A 24,277-nucleotide genomic window follows, 5' to 3' on the forward strand; every position below is an offset into this window, starting at 1 on the left:
GGGTGGGAAGGGAACAGAGGGGATGGGGTTGGGAGTGACTGCCCCTTGAGTCATTCTGTTCTAAACATGGGTTAACATATTCATGTGGGACGTTTCTGTTCTAAACATTCTTCCTATTGTCCAAATGGACACCTAACTCACTTCTAGCAGCCTGTTTCAGGGAGGAAGATGATAAATTATCTTGCACCCCCCAAAATCAATGAATGTTGCTAGTAATAAACAACAGATATTTGTTTATACAGTGAATAGCTGCAGGAACCAAACATGTTTAGGATTAACTACAGGGAGACATCAGAGCTGTTTCCAAACATCTGAAGCCAATGGCGACAGACAGAATTTCTGAGTTTCCCAGGAGCTAGGACAAAGGTTTAGTGTACGAAAGCACTTTCTAACTTCTAAATATGCAGTGAGCACTTATCACAGAAACCATCTGCACAGGAGTGACAGGAGGATTTGTCAGAGGAGGCAGGCGGGGGGACTCTGTACCAGCCAGCAGGGAGGCTGTGCTTGGAGTCCTGAGGTTGCTCTGAACTCTAAGACCTTGGGACTAAACCAAAGGAGGCAACCCTGAGTCTCCAGACAGGGTATCATGTTTAGAGGGCATCTATCTCCTGGGTCTCCTGGATGGCAGAAGCTTGTCTGCATAGACGCTTTGCTTCAGCCACTGAGAAAGTCTGGGATATTCTACTATTAGTGTTGGCCCTGCACACGAGAACAGGCCAAGAAAACCACCCAAGGGGGCTGCCTGGGTACATAACAGACTGGGCACGTTTGGAGGAATGGCTGAAAGTCCTGCAAAACGGGCAAGGAAGGAGGGGCAGGATAACCAGTTCCAAAGTACCTACTTGTTACTGTTAGCGTCACAATGGGGGCCAGAAAGGAAACATTCAGGACCACTTCCGTGGCAGAGACAGCTCAGCTTTGTGATGCACCAACCATTTGAGAGATTGGGGGGGGGGGAGGGGAGCAAAAGGACAAACCTCTGACAAAAAGCCTTCAAGTCAAAGGAGAGGGAATTATTGAGCCTTATCAGAGCATCTCTGCTCCACCAGAGAGAAATCCAATCACAGCCGCCTGAACGCTAAGTTAGATCTAATCAGGACCTGCTCTCCAGCTGCTCAACAGCAGGTCAAAGCCAACGGCTGCTGGTTCTTTCTGGAAAGAAAGCCCACCTGAGTTGTGTCAACTCTTGGTCTCCTTGGAGGGGGACGCTTCATTCTTACCCCCAGCTAGTTAATTGCATCTGCTCAAAATGGTGCCACACAGCTGGAGCCAAACGCCCGGCCCAGGTGAAGTCCTGCTGGTTCTAGAAACCTACTGACTATTAGCTTGGAGTAGAGACACATTTACTTTCTTTTAAAACGTGCCTCCAGGGAATCCGTGACTCATGTCATTCACTGTGCTGCCATTCCACGCCTCCTAGTGGGTGCAGGGCAGTGTCCTTCCACACACAAATGCACTCCTGGCTAAAGGGATCACAGCAGCCCGGGATACAACAGCCCACGGCCACCCCAGGAGGATGCTGTTCTCGCTCCTCTTCCGGGGGATCGGTAGCTGCAGTTAGCCAGCCTTGTGGTGGCAGTTTGAACTCATAGTTTCTTTGCTGTGAGCAGAGAACACCATCTGTGGGACACCCAGCCCCCTGCAGAGCCCCAGCCTGCCCTTCTAAAAGATAGCCTTGAAGACCCACTGCAGGCGGGGACCTTGGAATGAGAACATGCCCACACAGAGACACAAGGAATGAGAGGGAGATGCAGGCAGGGGGCGAGACTTTCCTCTCTGGCTTTCAGCTTTGCCAAACAAGCTGACTGCCGCTCTGATGGATCTGCTGCCCACAGACTGGCAGGGCATCTCATCCCAACAGGACTCACATCATTGTGTTGTCCTAGGAGAATCTGTTCAGGGCTGAGTCTTGAAGGACATGGGAAGGGTAAGTAGGACAGTAGGGGACGGGAAAGGCTGGAGGAAAAGCCTCATTTTCTCTTTTTAGAGGAAAAACCACATGGGCTGAGTGTCCACCTCCCTCCTGGTCTTTGCTCCTTTGCCTCTGGCCTATCCAGAGGTCCAGCTTGACTCCTGGCCTGCAAACACAAACTGTAGCCCCTCTTAATTGCACATGGGAGGCAGAGAAGGCTTGAACCTCTTCCTCACTACCTGCAACTTGGAGGTGATTATAAAAAGGAAGACATATTTACACACACCTAACTATCCACACCCCTTGCAAACACGTCATGTGCTATTAGGAGGGCTGAGTGCCTTCTGAGCCAGGTGGCTGTGCAGAGTCTATTTTACTTTTCCATGTCTATTTTGCTGTGTGACTGAAGGTGAGCCATTTCCTCTCTGAGACTTGGTATTCTCCATTGCTCACAGCATACTCGAGATCAGTTCCTAACACCAGTAGGAATTATGACGGTCACAGAGCACACACGCGCGTATGCACACCCCATATGGTCCCATACCCATAGTACTACATGTAAAGGCAATGGCTACCTAATTACAAGCCAGAAGTAACTCTCCCTTTTCATAAAATCTTAAAATATAAGCTGGATTCCTTTCCTTCCTTCCCATATCAGAGTTCAATTATTTTCTTCAAACACTTAAGCTCAGCTGACCGGCATGAAATAAATGCAAATAAATAATCCCTCAAAGCTTAACGTTCAAGGCAACAAATCTTCCTTTAAATTAAATAAACACTTCCCCCTCCGCCACAGCTGACTCAGACAGTCACACCGGTGACTGAATATGCTCTTCTCTCGTTATTTCAGCCCACACCCATCCTCCTCCAAGGCTACAAGTCTACAGCAGCTTTGCTTTGGCTTCCATATTAGAAATTGGCCTGTGACTGTCTTAGTTCTCTAGAGTCTCAGCCTGCCTCTTCAAGATACTTCCTCTGCTTGGACCCAACTCTTTTACTTTCTAGCTCCAAACTTGTGGTTTGGGACTTGTGCCTGAGCCAGTCTTGTGCACATTGACCTTGGTATCCTTCCGTCAACTCCCTGACTCTATTCACAAAAGGGAGGCAATGGAGGTGAGGGATGGGCAGCTCAGGAGTCTTTTCCCTTATGGTGCACAAAGGCAAAGGAAGTCCCCAGAGTGTGTGTTATAGTTTGGATGTGAAATGTCCCCCAAAAGATCACGTGTGAGACAATGTAAGAGGTTTAGAGGAGAAATGATTGGATTTCGAGAGTCTTAACCCAATCAGTGAATTAATCCCTGATGGGATTAACTGAGTGGTAACCAGGTAGGGTGTGGCTGGAGGGGGTGGGAATGAGGGCGTGATTTTGGGGTATATATTTGTATCTGGTGAGTGGAGTCTCTCTCTCCTTCCTGATCACCGAGATGTGAGCTGCTTCCTTCCACCATACTCTCCTGCCATGATGTTCAGCTTCACCTCGAGCCCTGAGGAATGGAGCTGACCTTCTGTGGACTAAGACCTCTGAAACTGTGAGCCCTCAAACAAACCTTTCCTCCTCTACAGTTGTGCTGGTCAGATCATTTAGTCACAGCAGTGAAAAAGCTGACTAAAACAGCGTGGCTCACCATTTTTAGGCAAGGGCCTACAAACAGATGCAAACAGTGACAGAGTTCCTACTCACAGCAGCTGTAAGGACACCAGTCCATCGAACAGTCCCTTGGCAATCTCAGTGATCTTGTTCCCGTATAGTACCCTGCAAGAGAGCAGATGGCAGCTGTCACCATGATGTGAGGCCACCAGAACCCACTCTGTGGCCCTGTCATTGGCGGGGCCGATTCTGGTCACCCCCTTCCCTGGCCCATGGCATCTCTTCTCTGCTTCAGCTGGACAGAAGCAGGTAAGCCCAGCCCAGGAGGCCAGGAGAGATGGGATCCATCCTACTTCACTCCTGGGCAGCAACAGGAGAAGCAGCCCATTGATGTGCCTCCCCGAGCTGCAGACAGAACCCCCACCCCCGGCAGTGGACAAGCAGCGAGGAGGTGGCCAGACCTGCCTCCGGGAGTGCTGTCAGGCTGAGCCCAGCCTACAGACTGCTCCCTCGGGATCTTCCACTGCATCCTGGGAATTCCTGAGCAGAGTCCTTTCCTCATCCTTCCAGACAGGGCTTTGGGAATTTGGGGGCATCTCCAGATGGTACATGGACTGCTGGGCCCAGGACTGGCCAGCAGGAAAAGCTGAGGAACTGGGTCGTCTCAGAGAGATGGCAGCTTCTTCCATGCCTAACCCAGTCTGTGAGGTCCAGGAACCTGGGAGCTCAGAACTTTTTGCTTCTCTCTCTGACAGGCCCACGATGCCTTGTGAGACTTCGGGAAGGAACCTGCCCAACCCAGTGGGGGTCTGGGCCGGGACCATGCTGCTCCCCAGCACAGGTGCCTGGGAGACCCTCCTGGTTCCCTACCTCCCTCATCACAGACTTTGCTGTCTCCTGGTCCAGACTGCTCTCTGTCACTCTCCAAGCAACTCAGCTGGGAATGTTTGGTTTGTTTGCTTTGAAAAAGGCCCCCTCTGGGGCCCCGAGAGCACAGAATGGAGGAAGCACTCGATTCCCACTCCAATCACAAATCCAGGCCCTGATACTCATTGAGGAGGCAAAATATTAGGGCGAGGAAATGGTAAATGGAAGTGATAAAGCAACCCCCCCATTTCTAGCCGCCACCGGGAGTGAAGAGTGAGCGTCCCCAGCAGCCTGCGGGTGTGTTTCATTAATGTTTCAACAAATTAATGACTAAATAGAAGTCAGCATGATGGCTCAGACTCACATTTGTAATTCATATTAATGTCCCACCGCTCACTGTGCCAAATGTAGTAATGTCACTCTCTGCTCGTCTCGGCGGATGTCAGAACTTCTAATGGAGCAAAAGCTGGTGGGTGGTGTGTCTGGGGGCTTGCGGGTGGGGGTCCTCCTGCTGCCCCTCGTGCCTCAGGATGGAACACCTGGCCAGCCTGAGTGCCCACCTCAGGGGCACCTGTGTGCACACCTGTCTGGCTTCCCAGGTCTGAGCTCAAACCTCTCTATCTGGGGCCTTCTAAATATTTCATTTTTTTTTTTTTAACACAACCTGTTGCCCTATTTTATTTCTTCACAGCACTTATCTTTATGCCATGCTATATTATTTAAATATCTATCTTTATTTTTTTTATTTTTTTACCTCCCTCAACTGTTTCCCATGAACGTAAGATTCATGGGTGCAGTGGCATTACAGGGCTTGCTCATGGTGGGTCCCTAGGGCTGAGACTAGGACAGGGAGTGGCTTTAGTAATGCCTGCTGAAGGAATGGGTGAGCAGGATGGGATGGAAGCCCCCTGGCCCTTTGCAGTGGCCGTTCCTGAGCTGGGCACGGACATGTTTATGTTCAACTATCAGCTCCACGAGGCCAGGGTCTTATCTTTCCAGGTCTGTGCCTTAGTCTCAGGGCCTGCACCACTGCTCAGTGCTCGGCGGGCACGTGCTGGATGAATGAGTGGATAAATTGGAGGTGAGATCCCCTTGGCTTCAACCACGCCCAGGACAGACTGTCACACTGGCTTAGTGGTGTGCCATTTCATGTCCGGCAACCAGATTTCGAATTTTGTTTTTCCTGCAAGACAGGCAGCATCTCTGCTTTCAGATGGTTCCCAAGTCGCGGCTGAGGAAACCAGACAAGGGAACGGGAGGTGGAGGCAGAAGTGGGAGCTTGGTGGCAGGCCCCTCTCCCCCTTCTCCTCTGTGATCTTCGGCACGATAAGGAGGCTCTACTCCCAACACAGTCCTGCTCTGAAATCCCAGACAGATGTTCTGTTCTACAAATGAAGCTAATTTACTCTGCAGGCAGCAACAGTCACATCCGAGATGACCCTGTCCTCAGCCCACACTAAGGATGGGGCCGGGGGGCAATGTGAGCTGGTCACCTGCCCACTCATAAATCAGGCAAACAGCTGCCTGCAGAGCCAGAACAGGGCTGGCTCACTTCTGAGGGTCCTCCTGTGGCCCTGGGCTTGGGGAGGCAGGGGAACAGGCACCAGATGATATAAACAGGTCCCTGAGGAAGCCACTGTCCTATCATGTTAAACTCTCCCCCTTATGTCCAGGGTCTCCAAGCATGGACATCCAGGCTCCAGGCCCACTGGTCGCTGTGGACTTTGGAGAAATTACAGTCATTTATTCCACAAGATGATGATGATGATGAATACGTAAGACCCTGGTACAGTCTGAGGGGCCAGGAGACACCCCCTCACCAGGCAGACAAGAGCTGAGTTACTCAACTTCCTTAGCCAGCCACGGGAGAACGGGGTCCTACACTGCATGCTGCCGTGAGGACTGACCCACAGACTCCAGGAACAGCACCTGGTACACGGCGGTTGCTCAGTAAGAGCTGCCAGTTCCTGTAATACTGTCAGCATGACCATCAGGGAGCGTGTTAGGGGGAGGTGTCCCTGTCCCCATCTGCCTGTGAGGACACGTGCCTGGAAAGCCCAAGTGCTGTCTCTGTGCCACGGGGTGGGACACCCCTGAGGGAACCACCTGGCTGCGCCCGTGGGTCTCGAGGCCCTGCTGGTGAGGCTCTGGCTCCAAAATCAGACAGAGCAAGGGCAATGGGGTAGCGTGGACACCATCTCAGGACAGTGGCCATCAGGTTGGTTCAGAGAAGAAGCCCCAAATTAGCAGAAGGAGACAAGTCTGTCCTTCAGCAGGGCCACAGGATGGGGAGCGGCCGGGAGGCCAGGGTCTCTTGGTAACAGACACCAACCCATCCTCTCCTGCTGTCCCCAGAGACAGCGCTCTGCAGCGTGTCGGTGGGCGGGGGAGCGAGGACAGGGGCGAAGATGCATTCGAATTAGAAGCCAATAACTGGGAAAGCCGCCGGGCACTTAATCAATAAAAATAATGCATTTGAGTTGTAGAAATATTCCCCAAGATCAATTTCTCTCAAAGAAATATTTGTTTCTTTTGCCAGGCTGCCACAAGTGTGTAGGGGAACAGAAAGCCTTGGAAATCACCTCCTGGAAAAGACCACCCTCCGCCCCCACCCGGCCCCTGCCCCTGCCTCTGCCCCACTTACAGCGATGTGAGCGACTTCAGGCCCTGGAAGGCGTCTGGAGCGATGTCTGATATCTGATTCTTGCTGATGTCTCTGAAAACGTTAATGGGAAAGTCTGAGAACAGGCTCGCAGGTGTGAGAACGGCCGCCCCAAGAGCAGACTGAGCAGCTCGGGCATTCAAAAGGTAAGGATTAATCGGTCCATCAAGCGCTCCGTTCATTCACAGTGCGGGGAACGTTTGTCCCCCTGCCTCGGGGAGGGCACTGCCCTTGTACCACTGTCCCTTTTCAGAGAACACCTCGGCATCACTGCGGCAACTCGTGACTGGGCACCATGGGGCCTCACATTGTCGATGCAAAACCACATCGAGTAGCTTTGGCTTAGGTCCTTTTATGAAGCAATTAATGACAAATGAAAGAGGAACCCACCTCGCCCAACCACAGACACCCCCTTCCTGCCTCACACCTGGGCATGTGCTCCCTGATTTCCCAGTGACTTTTCCTCCCTGACCGAGGGAGGCTTTGCACAGGGACCTAAGCCTCTTCCACACGTCCTCCAGGCCCTGAGATGTAAGCACACCCTGGGATCCTCACTGGAAGCCTTTGAGAAGGGGTTTGTCGCTGGTTGGCAGTGCTCGGGAGAAAACCCGAGGAGGTGATCCAGTCCAGAGCTGGTGGGTGGCTGTACTGGAAGCCGTCTCCAAACACTGGGCCACCAAGGCTATGCTGGCCTCTCAGGTACAGGGGAACCTCCCTGCCCTCCGGCCCCCACCTCCTCCTCACCGACCCCGAGCTGCCTGCTTTAAGTAGCCCAGGGACTTCTGAGCTCCTGGTCACTGGTCCTTGCTAATGGCCCTTCACCGAGGGGAATTCTCTCCCTCAGAGTCATTAGCTCAGGGCTGGCCTTTGGACTCCTGTCACTGAAGGAGAGATGCTCCAATTTCCTGCGACAACAAACCTCTCTGGTTCTTTTTCTTTAACAAAATAAATCAATGGCACCTTGCTTTTGTGCAGGAGAGGGAGAGCTGGGGTCCTGGCGGGTCAACAAGGCGGAGACAAGTGGATATGCGGAAGATAGCGCACCCGAGCAGATTCTAAGCGATTGCCCCCGGCAAGGCCAGCCTCTGGCCTCTGAGGCACAGGCTGGGAGCTTCCTCAGCTGTTCCCCTCCTTGGTGGAACAGCCTTGGAAAGGCCTGCGGGACACCTCTGCCTAGACCTCTGCTCCCTGCCTCCCCACTGCCAAAGCTGTAAGTTGGAAGGTGCTCCACAGGTCACGGCTCTGGCAGAGCCCAGTTTATCCCTTTAGCCGGGAGATCGTCTCTAACAAATCCGCAGATCGTGCCGGACGCCTCAGCTTACGCTGGGCTTTTCTTCAGCGCTCCGTTTTGCTATAAGGGTCTTAAGCAAATTCCCTAGATTATCCTAATCTTGCTCGCCCTCAGTGTGGCTGCCTAGCAAAGCATTTCAAGCAGGGTTTGTTCACACCAGACAAGGAACAGGGCCTGTTCCGACTCTTTTCCTGACCATGGATGTCCCTTCAAGGCACTCAGACCTTCCACAGGCAAGAGGAAGTCCCGTGGCCCGTGGGGAGCCTCTGCTTTAGCTCTGTGATGGCAAATTGTTTTCAGCCCATAATTAGACTTTTGGCCCCAGGCCTTTGGCAGCATGGCTCAGATGCCCTGTGGAGATGCTAGAGAATGGGAATGGAAAATGGAAATGGAAATGGATACAGTTTAGTTGGGAACCGACTCTAGTGGTCACTTTGTCATTTTCCCCTCAATTTTAAAAATTAAAAAAAAAAGTGTGTATTTACATGTAGAACATGTTTTGAAAGATGTATTCACTGTGGCATGGCTAAATCGAGCTATCGCACTATGCATCACCTTACGCACCCCTTACTTGTGATAAAATCTCCCAGTAATTCTCCAGTACATGGTTATTAACTATCATCTCCCTGTTTTACAACAGAGCTCTTGAACTTCCTCCTCCTGACTCAAATTGTGCATCCTCTGAACAATATTTTCCCTGCACCCCCACCGCATCTCTACCAAGGCCTCTGGTACGCAACCAGCCTACTCTCTGTTCCTGTGAGTTGGATTTAGGATTCCATGTGTCAGAGCACTGTACCCTACACTGTCTTAACTCTTCATTCTGCAGGAAGGAAACGGCAGCCCCGAGAGGTCAAGGGCCTGGAGCCACAAGTGACTTGACGGTCATTAGGGTATGGAGGGGGCCCCTCCTGATATCTCCCTATGATCGAAGCAGAATGCATGGTTGGGGACAGGAAGGCAGACTGAGGAAGGCTCCAGCCGCCCGCTGACTGCCAGCCTTGGTCTCTCCCAGTCCACAGTGAGGTGCCTTAGAACTGATTGTGCACTGTGGTCACTTTTGCCCAGTGGTTCTCAGACCCCACTAGGATGTTAGTCAAAGGCACCAACAGAGAGTCTGATGTGGCAGGCTGAGGCTGGGGGATGGGAGTTTGCTTATCCAACAAATCTCTGCAGACAGCTGTGCAAGTGGTCCCCCAGTCATATTTTAGGGCACCGTGTTTTAGAATCTGGTCAGTCTCAGACCCACCTTAATCCCCAGGGGCTTATAAACTGGATGGCCAAGAGGGACCAGACTGTTTGGAACAGAGAGGGTAAATTCAAGTGCATGAAAGGTGGAAGCCAGGAACTGACCTGTGGACACTAGAAGTTCTGAAGCCCACGGAGGACCCCAGAGCATGTAGCCGAGAACTCGCAACATAGCAGTCAGGCTACACAGCACAGGCTGGGTCCCAGGTGGCGGGGCTCACGGGGCACTGGCTCTAGAAACCTCCATTGCCTTCTTCTCTGCCTACAGATGGCTTCTCTACCTTGATACTATTTTTCCTGGAAGTGTTTTTTAATACCCAGGTGACCATCGCAAATAGGTAGGAACACAGTCATTTGTGGTTAATCTGTTGTTAGCAGATAAGAGCTGGACTCAGTTCATTGAAAGTTGAGGAGGAAGCTTCTCTCTGGTAAATGTTGGGGGTAAATTGGTTGTGGACACGTAGGGGGAATGCACACTTAGGGACTTGAAATTCATTGTCACCTGGGACCTGGCTTCTCCTAAGACATTGAACTTCAGTCTGGATTTCTAAAGTTCTATTAGTCAAAAATGTTTTAGTGGGCTCTGTCCCTACCGCCATTCCCTTGGGGGGCAGGGAGGGCATCATAATAAATATCAGCAGTACCAGAAGTGATCAAAAATTAAAATCACTTTCCAGGTCATGACTGAGAAGGTCTCATGAATTTTGAATGCACTGATCATGGCAACTCCAATAGGACAGAGAAAGGACGGTAAAACACAGCCAAGCTCTAAATTACCTGGACTTCACAAAAAATTAGAGCAGTGACTTAAATCATGCAAGAGATATAGGTTGGGGCAGTGATGAACTTGTCATTTTTCACTGAAATTACTATCTGGCTGCATAATCAAGCTTGGCTTTAAAAATGGATTGGGGAGTGCAGGGAGAGTGTGCCGGGGTGCAGGGATACCAAGAGATTAATGGCCACGGGTTTTAAATATTAAGGCTGATATTTATCCAGCTCTTCCCGCAGGAATGCTACCCTGAGGGAGAAGCCGCCCTCAGATCCGGCTCATTCTGCCGGTTTCCACTCTTGGAGCTGAACCAGGAGAAAATCTTGTTTGCTTTGGATTTCCAGGGAGATGGGAAGTTGGCTTCCTGAGATCCGGGGGTAAAGCTACTAATGCCACTATTCCACGGGGATGTTTATTTTTAACGTAAAAGGAATCAGCAGAGATCCTTCATGTGTACACTCCCACTCCAGGGAAACCAGTGAATTAGTCTGGCATGGAAGGAAAATCAGGGTCGAGTCTGTGTGCAGGCCTACCTGCCCCCTCCCGTCCTGAGTGTGTGGGGGGCGGGGCAGAGAGAGCAGGAGGTGGAATGGAAGCCCCACTGTGATTGGGCCGGAGGAAATGATTTCTCAGCCTGCAAAATGGAACGGGCCTCCCTCCAGGATCTTAATATCTATGATGGCGATGGTTGGCCATTTCTGAATCCCACCACCTCCCTTCAGAGTGTCCAGTGCTGAGCAACTCACAGAGCTGTGTCCAGGTGGGTGCATGAGGGGAAGAATGACAACATTGTCACTTTGGTGGGGACGAGGATGGTGACACAATGGTGCTGCCAGGCTGCTGTGGTGAGGAGGGCACAGTCGTGCTGGGGTCTCTGGGGCTGGTGCAACGCAGCCGGGAGGTGAGATTGGCCAGTGTTGTGGGTGTTGGGTTTGACTTTGGTCAAGTCCTATGGCCGTGCATTGGCCACATCACTGAGGCTTCTGATTTCACTCACAGTCCTGTCTGTGGCCTGCTGGGCTCACATGATGGAGCCCTTACCTGCTGCTCCACCAGTCCCCGACTCAGCTGGCGTGCCTTTCCCTGGCCTGCACTACCGTAGGAGGGTCCCCCTGAAAGCCACCGCTCACCTCCACAGAGGCCTCTGCCATCAACCTTGCTCTCCTGTTTCTCTTCGTTCCTTTCTAGAACCTCTCGGTTTCTGATTTTGCTTATTTTCTGTGCTCTCCACTTAAGCGGAGGCTCCCTGTGGACAGACTTAGCGCTGTCCGCAGCTCTCTCCAGGCCGGGAGTGCAGGAGACCTTCTTCGAGTGCTGGTGATGTGAATGCATGTGTGTGGGGATGTTGGTGACAGTGGGACAGTCAGCTGCAGGCCATTCTCATGTCTCATCGAAACCCCTACTTTAAGAGCTGGGGATATAGCTCAGTGGTTGAATGCTTGCTTAGCAAGCTTGAGGCCCTGGGTTCCACGTCACCAAACCAAGGACATTAGAGATGGCAGTATGGATTTTAGGGAATCCTTCTCCCACACAGATAATATTCTACTTTGCTCTGCTGGGAGAGGCTCTGAGCGGTACTTGTCCAAGCTCCTGTGCCTCCCAATCTGCATGTGACACTTTCCAGTCTCACCTTCCTCCCTTAGGAGAGCAGCCAGGTCTGAAGCTGACTGCCCAACAGGGAGTGACCGGTTCCGGCAGGTTGCCTTCTACACAGTGCAAATTACCCCATGACTGGGCCCGATGCTCCCCAGGGACACTCACATTCGCTTCAGCTTCTTGTACTGGGTGAAGGCTCCTGCAGGGATGGATCTGATGGAATTCTGTTCTAGACGTCTGGAAAAAAGAGCAGAGGAGTCCATTAACCACGCTCCTGCCAGCAAGGGGTCCCTGAGGGTCAGTGTGTTCTCCGGCCTTGAGGACCGGGTGGTGTCTCTCACCACAGGCTGGTTGTGGGAGACAGGCCAACACTGTGGTGGGCAGAGAGCTGTGTCCGGCAGACGGAGCAACATTCAGGGCCTAGGGGTCTTCTGGGAAGCTGGAGAGCATGGCTGTCCTTGAGGAGTTTTGACTAGTATGAGAAGCTGCTTTGGGGGCAGCTGTCTTCAGAGAGAGCTGGAGGAAGTAACCAAGCAGAGTGCTGAGGAAGTCACAGGGAGAGAGGGGGAAGATGAAAAGGAGACGGAGCGTGAGGCAGCATGGCTTTCTGACGTTCTGGGGGTAGCAGGCCGGCCCTCGCCTCTGGGCTGCTGCTGGAATCTGTGTGGACTTCCTGACGTGCTTCTGCTCCTTTTACTCTGGGAAGAATGAGATGGTGCAGGCCCATGGCCCAGAACTTCCTGGGAAGAGAAGGGCCGTGGGAGCAAGGGAGTCTTCCCATTCTTTATTCTTTCATTTCTCAACTGAATTTCCATCACCAAGAACAGGTGTGGTGGGAAGAGTCCTGAGCGGGAGGCGGGCGCTCTATTATGGATGATGAATGACAGCTGGCCCAGGCTGAGGAGTCAGCATCTCACCCCCATCCATCTCCCTTCTCCCCAAGGTTCAGATCTTTTCATCACCTCCTAATTTAGCACGGATGCTCCCCAAGCCCTCAGCTGGGACGACACAGAAAAAGGTGTGTGTGAGGGGACGTGTCGGGAGCGCCAGGGAGACGGGAGGAACTGCTCCCTCGGAGGCTACCTCCATGGATGTGCATTTCTGGCTGGGCCAAACCCATTCATCTTGAAGAGTAATCCCTGCTGCAGAGTGGGGAGACAGTCGTATTAATTTGTGCCTCTGCGATCTCATCTTCATTGGGGAACAGAGTATTTGTTACTGGAACTGCTAATGGAGCAGTTTGCCAGCAATTTTCCCATTTCAAACAACATCTCAGCTGCTAATGTGGAATGTTTGTCAGGCCTCCCCATAACACAGACAAATCGCTCTCCAGGCAAAGGGAAGGGGGCCGGTGGGGGCAGAAAGCGAGGGGCGGGCGAGGGGAGAGCACGGGCGTCAGGACAGATCGTTCTTGGCTCCAGATGAATAGAGTCTACAAATGAGACCACCACGCTCTGTCAACGTGCCTTTGTGCCCTGCTGGAGGGGGCGGGGCCATGCCTGCTGGGAACGCAGTCACAGGCCGGCTGGACAGGGGCCTGGCTGGCTGACTTGTGGCGGCCAAGGCTGGCCATGTGGCCTCAGGGAGTGTGGCCTATGGCTACTGCCTTGACGGAAGTGCCAAGAACACGCCCATTTCCAGCTGAGCAAAGGGTTCAGCAAGGGTTTCTCAGTCAAAGCAGCAGCTCCTGGGGTCCCTGGGGACGCCAGTCAGGCGGCACCTTCCCTCAAGGAGACCTGGAATTCACCTGCCACTTTGGCAAGGGGTTTCAGCTGGATGGTGCCTCTGGAGAGAAGCACCTGGGTAACAATGGTAACCCCTCTGCTCTTGCAGGTGGATCCACAGCTCCCTGTGGGTGGGTGTGACGGCTGCTGGTTCTCCCTGTGGGTCGCCCACTTATTTCCATTACAGCGACCAGAAGCACTAAGGGGAGGGAGGAAGGAGAGAAGGAGCAGGATGTGACACTGGCCCCGAGGTTCTTAGTAATCTGTGGGTGCAGACTAGCCCATAATGGTCCACCTCAGAACCAAATTTTATTGTTACCGTGGCAAATAATAAGAGGTGCCATTTATGGAATCTAGTTGATTCAGGTCTGTTCTTTCTTTTAATCTGTACAAGTATGAGACCAACAGTATTGGCCGCATTTTGGGGATGAGGAAAAGAAAACTTAGAGTCAAATCATTTGTCCAAAGTCACAGAGCTAGAATCGATGTCTTTCTTTGGGCATCCATCGGTGCCTCTTCATATTTGTGAACTGGGAAAGCCGAGATTAAAGGGCTTCCTCAGTCACAGACAGGGGTGGGGAATTAAGGCCTCAGTGCCCACGCTGTGGAAGTAGGCACCCAGCGAAAAACCTGGAGGAGCTCGGGAAAGGGCTATACCACCGAGCGCAGGGTCGGCCCTCTGCACCGGTCCCTATCTGCAGATCAACCACTGTCCAAAGATATTCAGACAAACACTGCCTTTGTGCATGTTCATGTGTGAACATGGTCAGACTTTTTTCCTTGTCATTACTTCCTGAACAATGGAGTCTTACAACTACCTACATAGTATTTACACTGCATTAGATATTGTAAGTCACCCGGAGATGACTGGAAGTATATGGGAAGATGTACATAGGTCAGATGCAAATACTATGTCGCTTTGTTGAAGGCACTTGAGCATCTGAGGTTTTGGGTGTTTGATGGGGTCCTGGAAGCAATCCCCCAAGGACATGGAGGGATACCTATATACATAAAATAAGCACAGACAGTACAAAAGTGTGGTTTTGGACAAAAAAAAAAAAAAAAAGAACGCCAAGACTATCCTTTTCACCCCAGCAAAGACATGGCCCTGTGTCCTTCACTTCACACCCCGGACTTCCTAGGGGTGGCTTTGTTCTGGTCTCCCAGCTTCTCAAGCTGCTTTGGTACTGACTAAACCTCTGACCCTTACGGATTGCCAAAGCCATGACACCATGTGGATCGGCTTTGCCCCAAGTGGCGTGGGGGCTGGTCTGGGTGGTTAGTTGTAACAGTCTGGGCACCTTAAACATACAGACAAGAGGAGGGACACAGCAATCTGAAGAGTCAGTGCGCACAAGCTGCTGAGATGCAGGGATGTGGCAGTTCACTGGGCCAAGTTTCTCAGGGCATGTCTGACTTATATTTACACCCTGAGAGGCAGATGTTTTCAGTTACTATTACCTCCATGTGATGCATGAGAAAACTGAGGCTCAGAGAGGTAAAGTCACTCGTCCAACTTCACAAAGCCAGGAAGAGCTAGAGTTGGGACTCCAACCCAAGTTCTTCCCTTTCCAAAGTCCATCTCTTTTCTGATCCATCACTGTTTCTGTCCTTGCCAGCTTATCTGTGGGGAAAAGGGCCCCTCTGCCAAGGGAGCGAGGCAGGAGCAAGCTCCAACCCTTTACTGTGGAGAGACCCTGGCAGGGTTCCCTCATGCCCACTCTTGCAGGCCAGAACAAGCAGACAGCGATCTAGACTCCCGGTGAAAAAACTTCAAAAAGAACTCAGCATTAGCAAAAACTGTCACATTTTGGGATGTGTCTGAAGCCAACAGCTGTTTGAGGACTCTCTTAACTGGCACACGTGTCTGTCTTTGTTTGGTGAACATTCTTCAGGCTGCAAACTCACTTAATAGAACTAGCATAAAAACAAACACACACACTAAACATCTGAGCCTTTCCTGCACCAGCAAAAAGCAACGGGAACATCTGACGGGGACCTCAGCCATTTGCACTCTGTGTTGATTTGGCCTAATTCCTCGGGTGCCTCTGTAATGATCTGTCATTTGTGGACATGCCACCCAACACCATGTATTTCTCACAATCCGTAAATCAACATGGTGCCAGAGAGACTGGCAGGGGCACGCCTAGTATGGGGCACATCTGCAAATCACCTGATAAAGAGGAGCTGTGTTGAGAAGGTCGTGGTGCTGGCAGGGACCATGATGTGATGCACATCTACCATTACTGAGACTTTTTTGTGTCACATACTGGCTCACATCATTCCTTTCAACAGTACTGTAAAGCAAGTAGTGGCTATATGCCCATTTCATGGATGACCAGATCAATGTGCCCAAGGTCAGCTAGTGCAGGGCACAGCCTGGACTTGAACCCAGGCTGACTCGAGTGCCTGACTCTCAACCCCTAGGCTGTACTGCTCCTCCCCAGAGGCACCTTCATGGTTTCTTAAATCTTTCCCATCCCTCCTAGTTTTCTCTCAACTTGGGATCTCACAGTAGATCCTGCTGAAAGAAGGAAATCTGTTATCCTCCCACCAAGTCCTCTTGGACCACACGGTTGGAGACCAGATGAACAGCTCAGAGCCCACAGGCTTGGTCCCTGCTGCTTCACTATGCCTGGAACAGAGTTAAGGAAGAAGGTCTCTTTCCAGGTTGTTCTCTGCGCCCGATTTCTGCAGCCTTTCCTAGACCCTCTGTTCTCTGCTACTGCTTCTTGTATTGAGCCCTAGACTCTCCCACTGAGCTTCTGTTTTTGGTCTGCAGCAAAGAGGAGGGTTGAGGGCAGATCTGGCACAAGCCATCCCCAACTGCTGTCTGCAGGACACCTGGCATCACCTACAGGAAACAGGTGCAGAAAGAACCAGACTTGCCCTCCTTATTATGTCATGTGCCCAGATGTCTGCAGAGGAACTTTCTGTGTGTTTGTGTGTGAGGGGCTGGGGATGGAACCCAGGGCCCCACACAGGCTCGGCAAGCTCTCCAATCCTGGAAAAATAAATCTAATCTTAGTAAAAAACGAAAGTACAAGAACTTGAGACTAAATCATTCTAGTCTCATGCGTAGTTTTTGCTTTTTCGATTCCGTTTTTCAGTAGCTTCCAAACCTTATGCTAACTTTCCGCATATTATGCTATTTAAACCCTATGAAAAATCTCTCGATAGGCATGATGACCCCTATTTTGCAAAGGGAAAAACTAAGTGAAGCAGAAGATATTAAGAAATGTGTCTGAAATCAGACGTAGCACCAGGATTTGAATGCAGGACTTTGGGCCCTGGGGCTCTGCTGGGAACCATTCCGCCACCTGATTGGCTCCTCCTTTTAAGCACCTGCACCCAGATCCCCAGATTCCTGCCTTCCCTGGGTGTCACTCAGAAACCTGGCACTCTCTGGACACTTGGGTCATGGAGGTCTGTGGCTTGCAGAGCGTCCAACTCTGGTTCTGTTGGATATGTGCAGCTGTCCTCAGTCCCTCTGGTGACCAGTGTAATGGGGGGATTTTGCTATTGCTAAGTTGCTGTCTCCTCATCTGCAGATTAACAGTGGAGACCTGGCCTAGCTGCTCCTAGCTGCTTCAGCTTGCAACTTGACGCTGAAACCTACCTACAGCCTTTCTCCATCAAATAAATTTACCTTCCACAACAGAAGATATGAGCCTGGAGGACACCATGTGGGGATTCAGAGCAGACATGGAAGAAGATGCAGCAGAGATTAGGATGAGGCTGTAAGTACAGATGGGCCCTCCTGAGCTTTCGAAAGCCCCAGAGGGCGTCCAAAGACCGCAGAACGCAGGCACGTGCGGTCTCTGGCTCTTCCCCGAATTGCTCCTGGCTGGAGGCTGGAGCCAGGGCAGAGAAGCATCAGGGAGCAGCGTGAACGGTGCCCTTGAGGAGACATGAGCTTTCGAGGAAAATCTGCAGCGAAGCGTCTCGCTGTGGCTTCTCTGGAAGAAAGCTATTTTTAGAGGAATTGGCTCTGGTACGCGAGGACACCAGCACACGCTCCTCTGAGCTGCTTTGGCTTTGGAAAAAATCGAAGAGAGTCTGCCAGGTTGCTTTGCATGAGAGACACCCCTTCCAAAGTTGTGCAGGGCAGGACCTCTCCAAGCAAAGGGACTTGAAAAGGATCTTGAATAGTTAAGGATTGAGAAGCGGAGAGGAGAGCCTGCCAGGTGCCTAGCCTCCTGAAGGGAGAACACATCTGGAGTCTATAGATGGACAAGGGCAAGAGCTGGAGTTCTTGACAGTAAACAGAAAGGTCAAGTTCGGCTGTGTTTGGGTCAGGGATGACGAACCAGATGCTTCCTATTCCTCCTGGGCTGCATCCTGCTGTCTGCGCTCCCTTCTCTCTCATCTCTCCAACCACCCGCTGGTGCCTTGCTGCTAAGAGGATGCATACTAGCTTCTTCAGAGACTTCCAGGCTGACAGAGTCCCCAGGCCAGGCTCTGTGGCCGTTAGGAGCAGGCGGGTCCCTTCCCTCCCTCAGGTTCTCTCTAGGGTGTCACCACTGCCTGTGCCCTCCCCAACCATAGAGACGCTCCTCGTCTGCTTGAACTTCTCAGCCTCGCTTCATCACAGAGGAGACGGAGGCAGGCGCAGCAAAGGGAGCCGCGCACCATCTGCCTGGTGGACCGTGGGTGCTGAGCAGGGCAGCCTCACGCCAGTCTGCCTTCCTCTGCACGCAGAGGCCACTGCTCCCAGGTCACACGCGTGCAGCTGGCCTCTGTCTGGAGCCTGGCCTCCCAACCACACCTTTAAAGGTCTGGCCTGTGTTTATGGGGGATGCCCTGCGGTAGGCAGCTCCAGCTCCTCCCGCGTGGCTTCTAACCTGGCGCCACCCCATAAAGGAGGGCACTCGGGGAGTCGCTGTGGTCGCAGCGTGGCAGCAGTCACGGCTACCGGAGTGCGCTGCCGGCAGGACACAGTGCTGCTAGGCCTCTGCCAGCCGTGTCCACGAAACTTGCAGACGGACCATTAAAGGCACCACTAGCCTCTGGGTTCTTCGGGTGAGGAAACCAAGGCTTGGAAGTGACTTGGCCCTGGCTACAGGACAGGGCCAGAGCTGGACGGCAGGTCTGCCAGAGTCCGTGTCTACACTCCTCACCACTGGTTGTTGCTTTATCCTCAGAAACACTCTAGCTACGTTGCTGAGGACCAGACTTCTCATTTTATGGGCTATGTGCTTAGGGGTCCTTTTTATTTGGCCAATTAAGGCATTCCCTTTATCTCTCTGTTTTTTAATACATATTTATGTAATATATGCACATTTATAATTATATCATGATTACATGCACGCATACTCTGTTTTCAAGAGTAATCATTTTGTAAAATGAAGTAATTTTTAAGAGCAATGAGAGTGGAATGGAAGTCCAGGAACATAAACAAGGACGCCTTCAATCGGAGTGCTTGTCATCAGTGGAAGACATCACATTGTCACTTTCTCACTACCTCAGGTTGGGACAAGCAGTAATAATCAAGCAGCCTTTCAGCAATTACTACTCCAGCTTGTCAATGTCTCTTGAAATTCAACACCCAGATGTGGGCCCGACGCGCCAGGTGTGGCCTGACCTGCACTCCTAGGGTGCAAATCTGCCATTTCTCTCTCCTGGAGACCTGAGCTGTGTACACGAGGTCCACGTGGGCACAGAGACAAGAAGCAGGACAGAGGGTGGGCATGTCCAGGGGTGGGATGGGTGTCATGGCCACGGCCTGATGACCTAGGCTGGCCTCTTTCAACAGACTGTGGTTTTGGAACTGGCCAAGGGAAGGTCCGTGGCAGCCAAAGACAAAGAGGAAACCTGGTGACAGCAGGAGAAAGGAGCAGGGTGGGAAGAGAAGGGGACCCGCCCGCCGGGATCGTTCCTGGGCTCGGGCTGGCAGGAAGCCAGGGTCCCTGCTGGTTGATGGAGAGGGAAAGGGGAGGGTCCTCCAAGGGAGGCCCTGGGCCAACAGGCAGGGGGGTGGGATGGCAGTGGAAAGATGGTGACCGAAAGGGAGAGAAAGGGAAAGTGGATCACTGGATGGAGAAAATGGTGGAGGGAAGTTGGTGCAGGAAGAGAAGACAGCAGGAACCGGAAAAGGAGAAATGACGGAAGCAGAAGGCAAGCGATGAGCAGGAGAGTCAGCAGAGAGCTTGGAGTCTTCCAGGGAGAGGGGCTCCTGAGCCAGAGCGACACTGAGGACTGAGGGGGGCCCCGTGAGCAGCGAGGGGAGCGATGGGGAAGGGAGCCTAGGGGCTGAGAGAAGACCGTGAAGGACACAGCTGCTGTACATGGCAGCCAGAAGGACTCTCGCCCAGGGGGAAAGGTGCGGAGCCATAACTGTGCCCTTGGAGATACGGAAGACGGCTTTGAAGGGAGCCAGAAAGAGCTGGTGAAGAAGAGGAAGAAAGAAGGAGGACTCCACTGCTGTAGGCCCTGTGTTTCTTCCCCTCTCATTCACAGTAAAACCAAAGTCCTTAAAATGCTGTAGGATCTGACCCCTCATCACCCTTCTGAACCCAATCCCTGCCAACGTGAATTTCTGTTACTCTGCCTCAGTCACACTGACCTCTGGCCTGCCTCAGGGCCTTTGCACATGCTATTCTCTCTACCTAATTACACTCTTCCTCCAGAAATCTACTTGTTTTATCTCTCACTTATTTGAAGTCCTTTCCTTGCTTCATTTTCTCCATAGGACCTGCCTCCTCCTAACAATGTGTCATTTACTTTACTTTGTTTCTTGTATATTGCCCCCCACCCCAATGCAAGCATCATTAGGGCCGAGATTTTGTCTACTTTGTTCATTGCTGTCTCTCCGAGCACAGAACAAAGACTGGAGCACAGAACAAAGACTGGAGCACAGAACAAAGACTGGAGCACAGAACAAAGACGACTGGAGCACAGAACAAAGACTGGAGCACAGAACAAAGACTGGAGCACAGAACAAAGACTGTAACACAGTGAGCTCACAGCGGAGATTTGCCGAATGAATACGCGAGCGAAGGGAAGAGTCAAGGAGCCATCGCCATTGGGCTGGAACAGAAGGGCATGCCTGGGCGGGGGAGAAAAGGAGGAGGAGGGGAGAGGGAGAGCAGGAGGTGGTGAAGGGGCAGCCAGGTGAGGGAAGTGCATCTCTTATTTGGAAGGATTTTATCTAATGAGTTTTCAGCAGAAGGGTTCCAGGTAATGATGTTTTCAATGAAGCCATCCAAGGTGAAGACAGAAAATGAAAACAACTGCTGTCATTTAAAGAGGGATCTTGAGGTCACTGTTGACCGACACTCCACTCATTCCAGAATGAGACGCAGGCTGTTCCCTAACCTGGAGGGTGAACCAATCTGTGCTCTGTGGACAAATTCTCTGAAAATTTTGATGTCTGTACACCCACACATGTGCAAAGTCTTGTCTCTTTACAGGAAGATCTAATCCAGGGGACAAAAACCTGATTGGAAGTGATTCAGAGCCAGTCCCCTCTTAGCACCCTGGCAGTCAGCTCGTGGGGTACCTTCCTCCATCGCACACCATGCTATAAAGCAGCGGCCGGAGCATTAAGTGCATCGCCTGCAGAATTTCAATTCATTTTCACGATGACCCATTGGGGTTTAATACTGTAATTATCACATTATTATAGGTGAGAAAACTAAAGATGGAAGGGCAATTGTTTTACCTCAAGTCACACAGATAGTAAATGGGAAAGCTGGGACATAAAAACACAGCGTGATTCTGGGCAGAGATGGATGACTTAATGCGAAGGACCAGACAGCATGTGTTGCAGGCTTTGTGGGCCACGTGGTCCTCTGTCACGACACTGCGGCGTGAGAACAGCCACATAAACACATGGGCATGCATGTGTTCCAATAAAGCTTTATTTGCAGTAATGGGTGGTAGAGAGGGTTGGCCCGGGGGTTCTGAAGTCTATGTCCTTAACCACTGAGCTAGCGTGCCGGGAAGGCCTGGAGGGCCTGGAAGATGGCGGAGGGTTTTAACAGTCAGCCCTAACAGCGACCTGGAGAGGGGCCGACTGGGCCAGAGGGAGGCAACGGGCACTTACATCTCCACGATGCCCTCGGGCAGGTTGGCGGGGATCTCCGTCAGGCCTTTCCCCCGGCAGTCCACGATGTTGTTGCTGCAGGTGCAGGAGGGAGGGCAGGAGAGGGAGTTGGCAGTGCAGGAGGGCGCCTCCGAGTGGGAACCTGTTGGCCAGGAACACAGGTCAACTCCTGTCCGTGGATGTCCGAGTCCCTTCACCAGCTTCCCAAGGATGTGGCCTAACCTCAAAGCTATCTGACAAATCAGGGCCAAGTGACAGGGGAGACCCAGCAGAGAGTTCGACCTTGACCTCACTGTTTCTGGGTTGTTCTGCCTGCTTACCCCACCATCCTGGTCTCTCATGGAAGGAGAAGCCAAGCCCTAGAATCAGTCACTCCTGAAGATATGCACTGATCCCAGGGCAGCCGCTGGGACCACTTTGCAGGGTGCCCAACATCTGCATGGCACCCTGGGGTTTTATCTCTATCTGATGATTGAATGCTGAGTGTAGACAAAACTTTAGTCCTTTCTCTAGTGGCTGGAAGTCACTGGAGGTATCAAACCCAAGTGGGAGGAGGAGGTGGAAGTATGGGAAAGATGGTGGACTGAGACAGACCTCATTACTCTATGTACATGTATGATCACACGAATGGTGTGAATCTTTATCATGCACAACCATAGAAACGAAAAGATGTACCCCATTTGGGTACAGTGAATCAAAATGCAGTCTGTAAAAAAAAAATTTAAAAAAAGAGCATATTGCTCCAAAGATAGGATTTCAGCATGGGTGCCCTGGCTTGGCTGCTGCCAAGCTGGGAGGGCTGAGTCTTCTTGAGTCCCGGTCCCTGTGTCTGGTCAGTCCCTCAGATCTCCAGCCACCAGCTCTCCCCTAGTTCTCACTCCCAAATGAACTTCCAATTAAATATGAAAAAAACAAAAACAAAAACACAACAGGTGGGAGGGAAAAGGGGGCAGAATTTCCTCATTTGGGGTAATGATGTTGTTAAAATATCAATACATTCATCAGCAGTGACAGCCAAGTATGACTCTTAGGTCCAAGGAAAATGCAAATAAAACTCACCTTGCTAGAAAAGAGGTCAATAAGTTGCTACATATTTTGAAATATTAGCCCTTCACTTTGTATGAGGTGAGAACCATAGTGAATTTAAAATCAAGTGGTAAGAACCCCAAGAAAATGGCACCCCAGGAACTTATTTAGAAAGCCAAATGGACAGGAAAACCCATTATTGACTCAGGATTCTGAGTCACTGAGATTATTAATGACATTCTCTGGTGTTCATATCAAATCCCAAATACAAAAAAAATATGAATATTTCAAAGATGTTATAAACATTCCTGTCCTTTGGTTGCAACCTCACAGTGAGGTCAGAATCTCAGACATATGCTGCATTTTTCAAATGCAGATGTTATGGTCCAAAAGAAAAACCCCATGCAGGGGCCTCCCAGGACCTCCCAGCCAGCAGAGGTCATCTCAGTGTCTTCCCAGATCTCTCTCGGAGCAAAGAGCCCCGCTGTACCAAGCTCAGAACAACTGCACAGTTCTCCTTACCTCTGGCTGGGGGTCCTGGATGCAGATTGAACATGAAAGACAGAAAATGACTTTTGTTTTGGCCCCCATTCAGAGGAGAAATGAAACCCAAAGGGAGACATTCAAGATGGTGGACTCAGGCCAACAACCGGGTCCCAGGCAAGTCCTCATCTGGAAGCCGAGGCTCCAGGGGGAGGGTCCCCCTCTCCATAACCCAAAGGCTGATCTTTCTGTCAGAGCTCAAGTTGATGCCTTGAGCTTAATTTGAAATGTTTCTGTCCTCAGAAAGTGCCAACCGAAGGACCAGAGATTCTTACTGTCCACCTCAGAAGTACACACGAAATAAATATTTAAAAACATTCTCTCAGCTGGGATGTTTGAGAGAATATTCCTGATACCCGTCCAGTATACAAGGACTTCAAAGTCACCAGTGCCGCATGAGGGATCCAATGAAGACCACGGAAAGTGCCCAAGGACTGATGGCTTACACTAACACCCACACCAGAATATTCTCCCAGAGACAGGGGTACGCTGGCTTTGTTCCAACCTGGGAGCTTTGACATATCTGAGAACGTGGCAACAGAGAGAGCCAGCTGTAGGAGCCTCAAACCAGAAACAAGAATGTCCTGGCTGAGCGTGGGGACTCTGGAGTCCCACAACTTCAGCTTCAGTCTTAGTTCTATCCTGTGATTCTTACTACCCGGTGCCTCAGTTTCCCCCATCTGTAAAATGGGGAAATCACAATACTTATTTGATAGCTGGTTTAGTTGGGAAGGTGAAGGAAGTTGACATAGTTCTTAGAAGAATGACTGGCACAGAGTAAGACTTGGTAAGTAATATCAGCTATTATTGTCATTGAGTATTGCTCTGCCACTGACTGAAGACCTCTTTGAGTGTTTTTGTTGCCAACTCAGTGAGTCAGGCATTTGGGTGGCAGTTTTGACACTCCTTCCTGGGTCTTAGATGGACTGCTCCTGTTCTCTGGAAGGGTGGGACAGCGGGCAGCTCCTCCCCTCTGCGCCTCCCTGCAGGCATCCAGA

General features: G+C 51.4%; 1 protein-coding gene across 3 annotated transcripts in view; it reads right to left on the reverse strand.

Annotated features, from left to right (window-relative positions):
* Positions 1-24,277, reverse strand: part of Slit3 (slit guidance ligand 3) — a 579,498-nt gene that overhangs the window by 99,853 nt on the left and 455,368 nt on the right. For all 3 annotated transcript variants that reach the window (XR_007109040.1, XM_047554975.1, XM_047554973.1), the window contains exons 9-12: positions 21,711-21,852; positions 12,105-12,176; positions 7,015-7,086; positions 3,597-3,668 (exon numbers count right to left, since the gene is read on the reverse strand). Coding sequence is in view for 2 of the 3 variants with exons in the window: in XM_047554975.1 (XP_047410931.1) it covers positions 3,597-3,668; positions 7,015-7,086; positions 12,105-12,176; positions 21,711-21,852 (358 nt within the window). In the remaining variant the exon portion in view is untranslated. The remainder of the gene's footprint in view (positions 1-3,596; positions 3,669-7,014; positions 7,087-12,104; positions 12,177-21,710; positions 21,853-24,277) is intronic.

This window comes from Sciurus carolinensis, chromosome 6 (genome assembly GCF_902686445.1).
Source record: "Sciurus carolinensis chromosome 6, mSciCar1.2, whole genome shotgun sequence".
Taxonomy (NCBI): domain Eukaryota; kingdom Metazoa; phylum Chordata; class Mammalia; order Rodentia; family Sciuridae; genus Sciurus; species Sciurus carolinensis.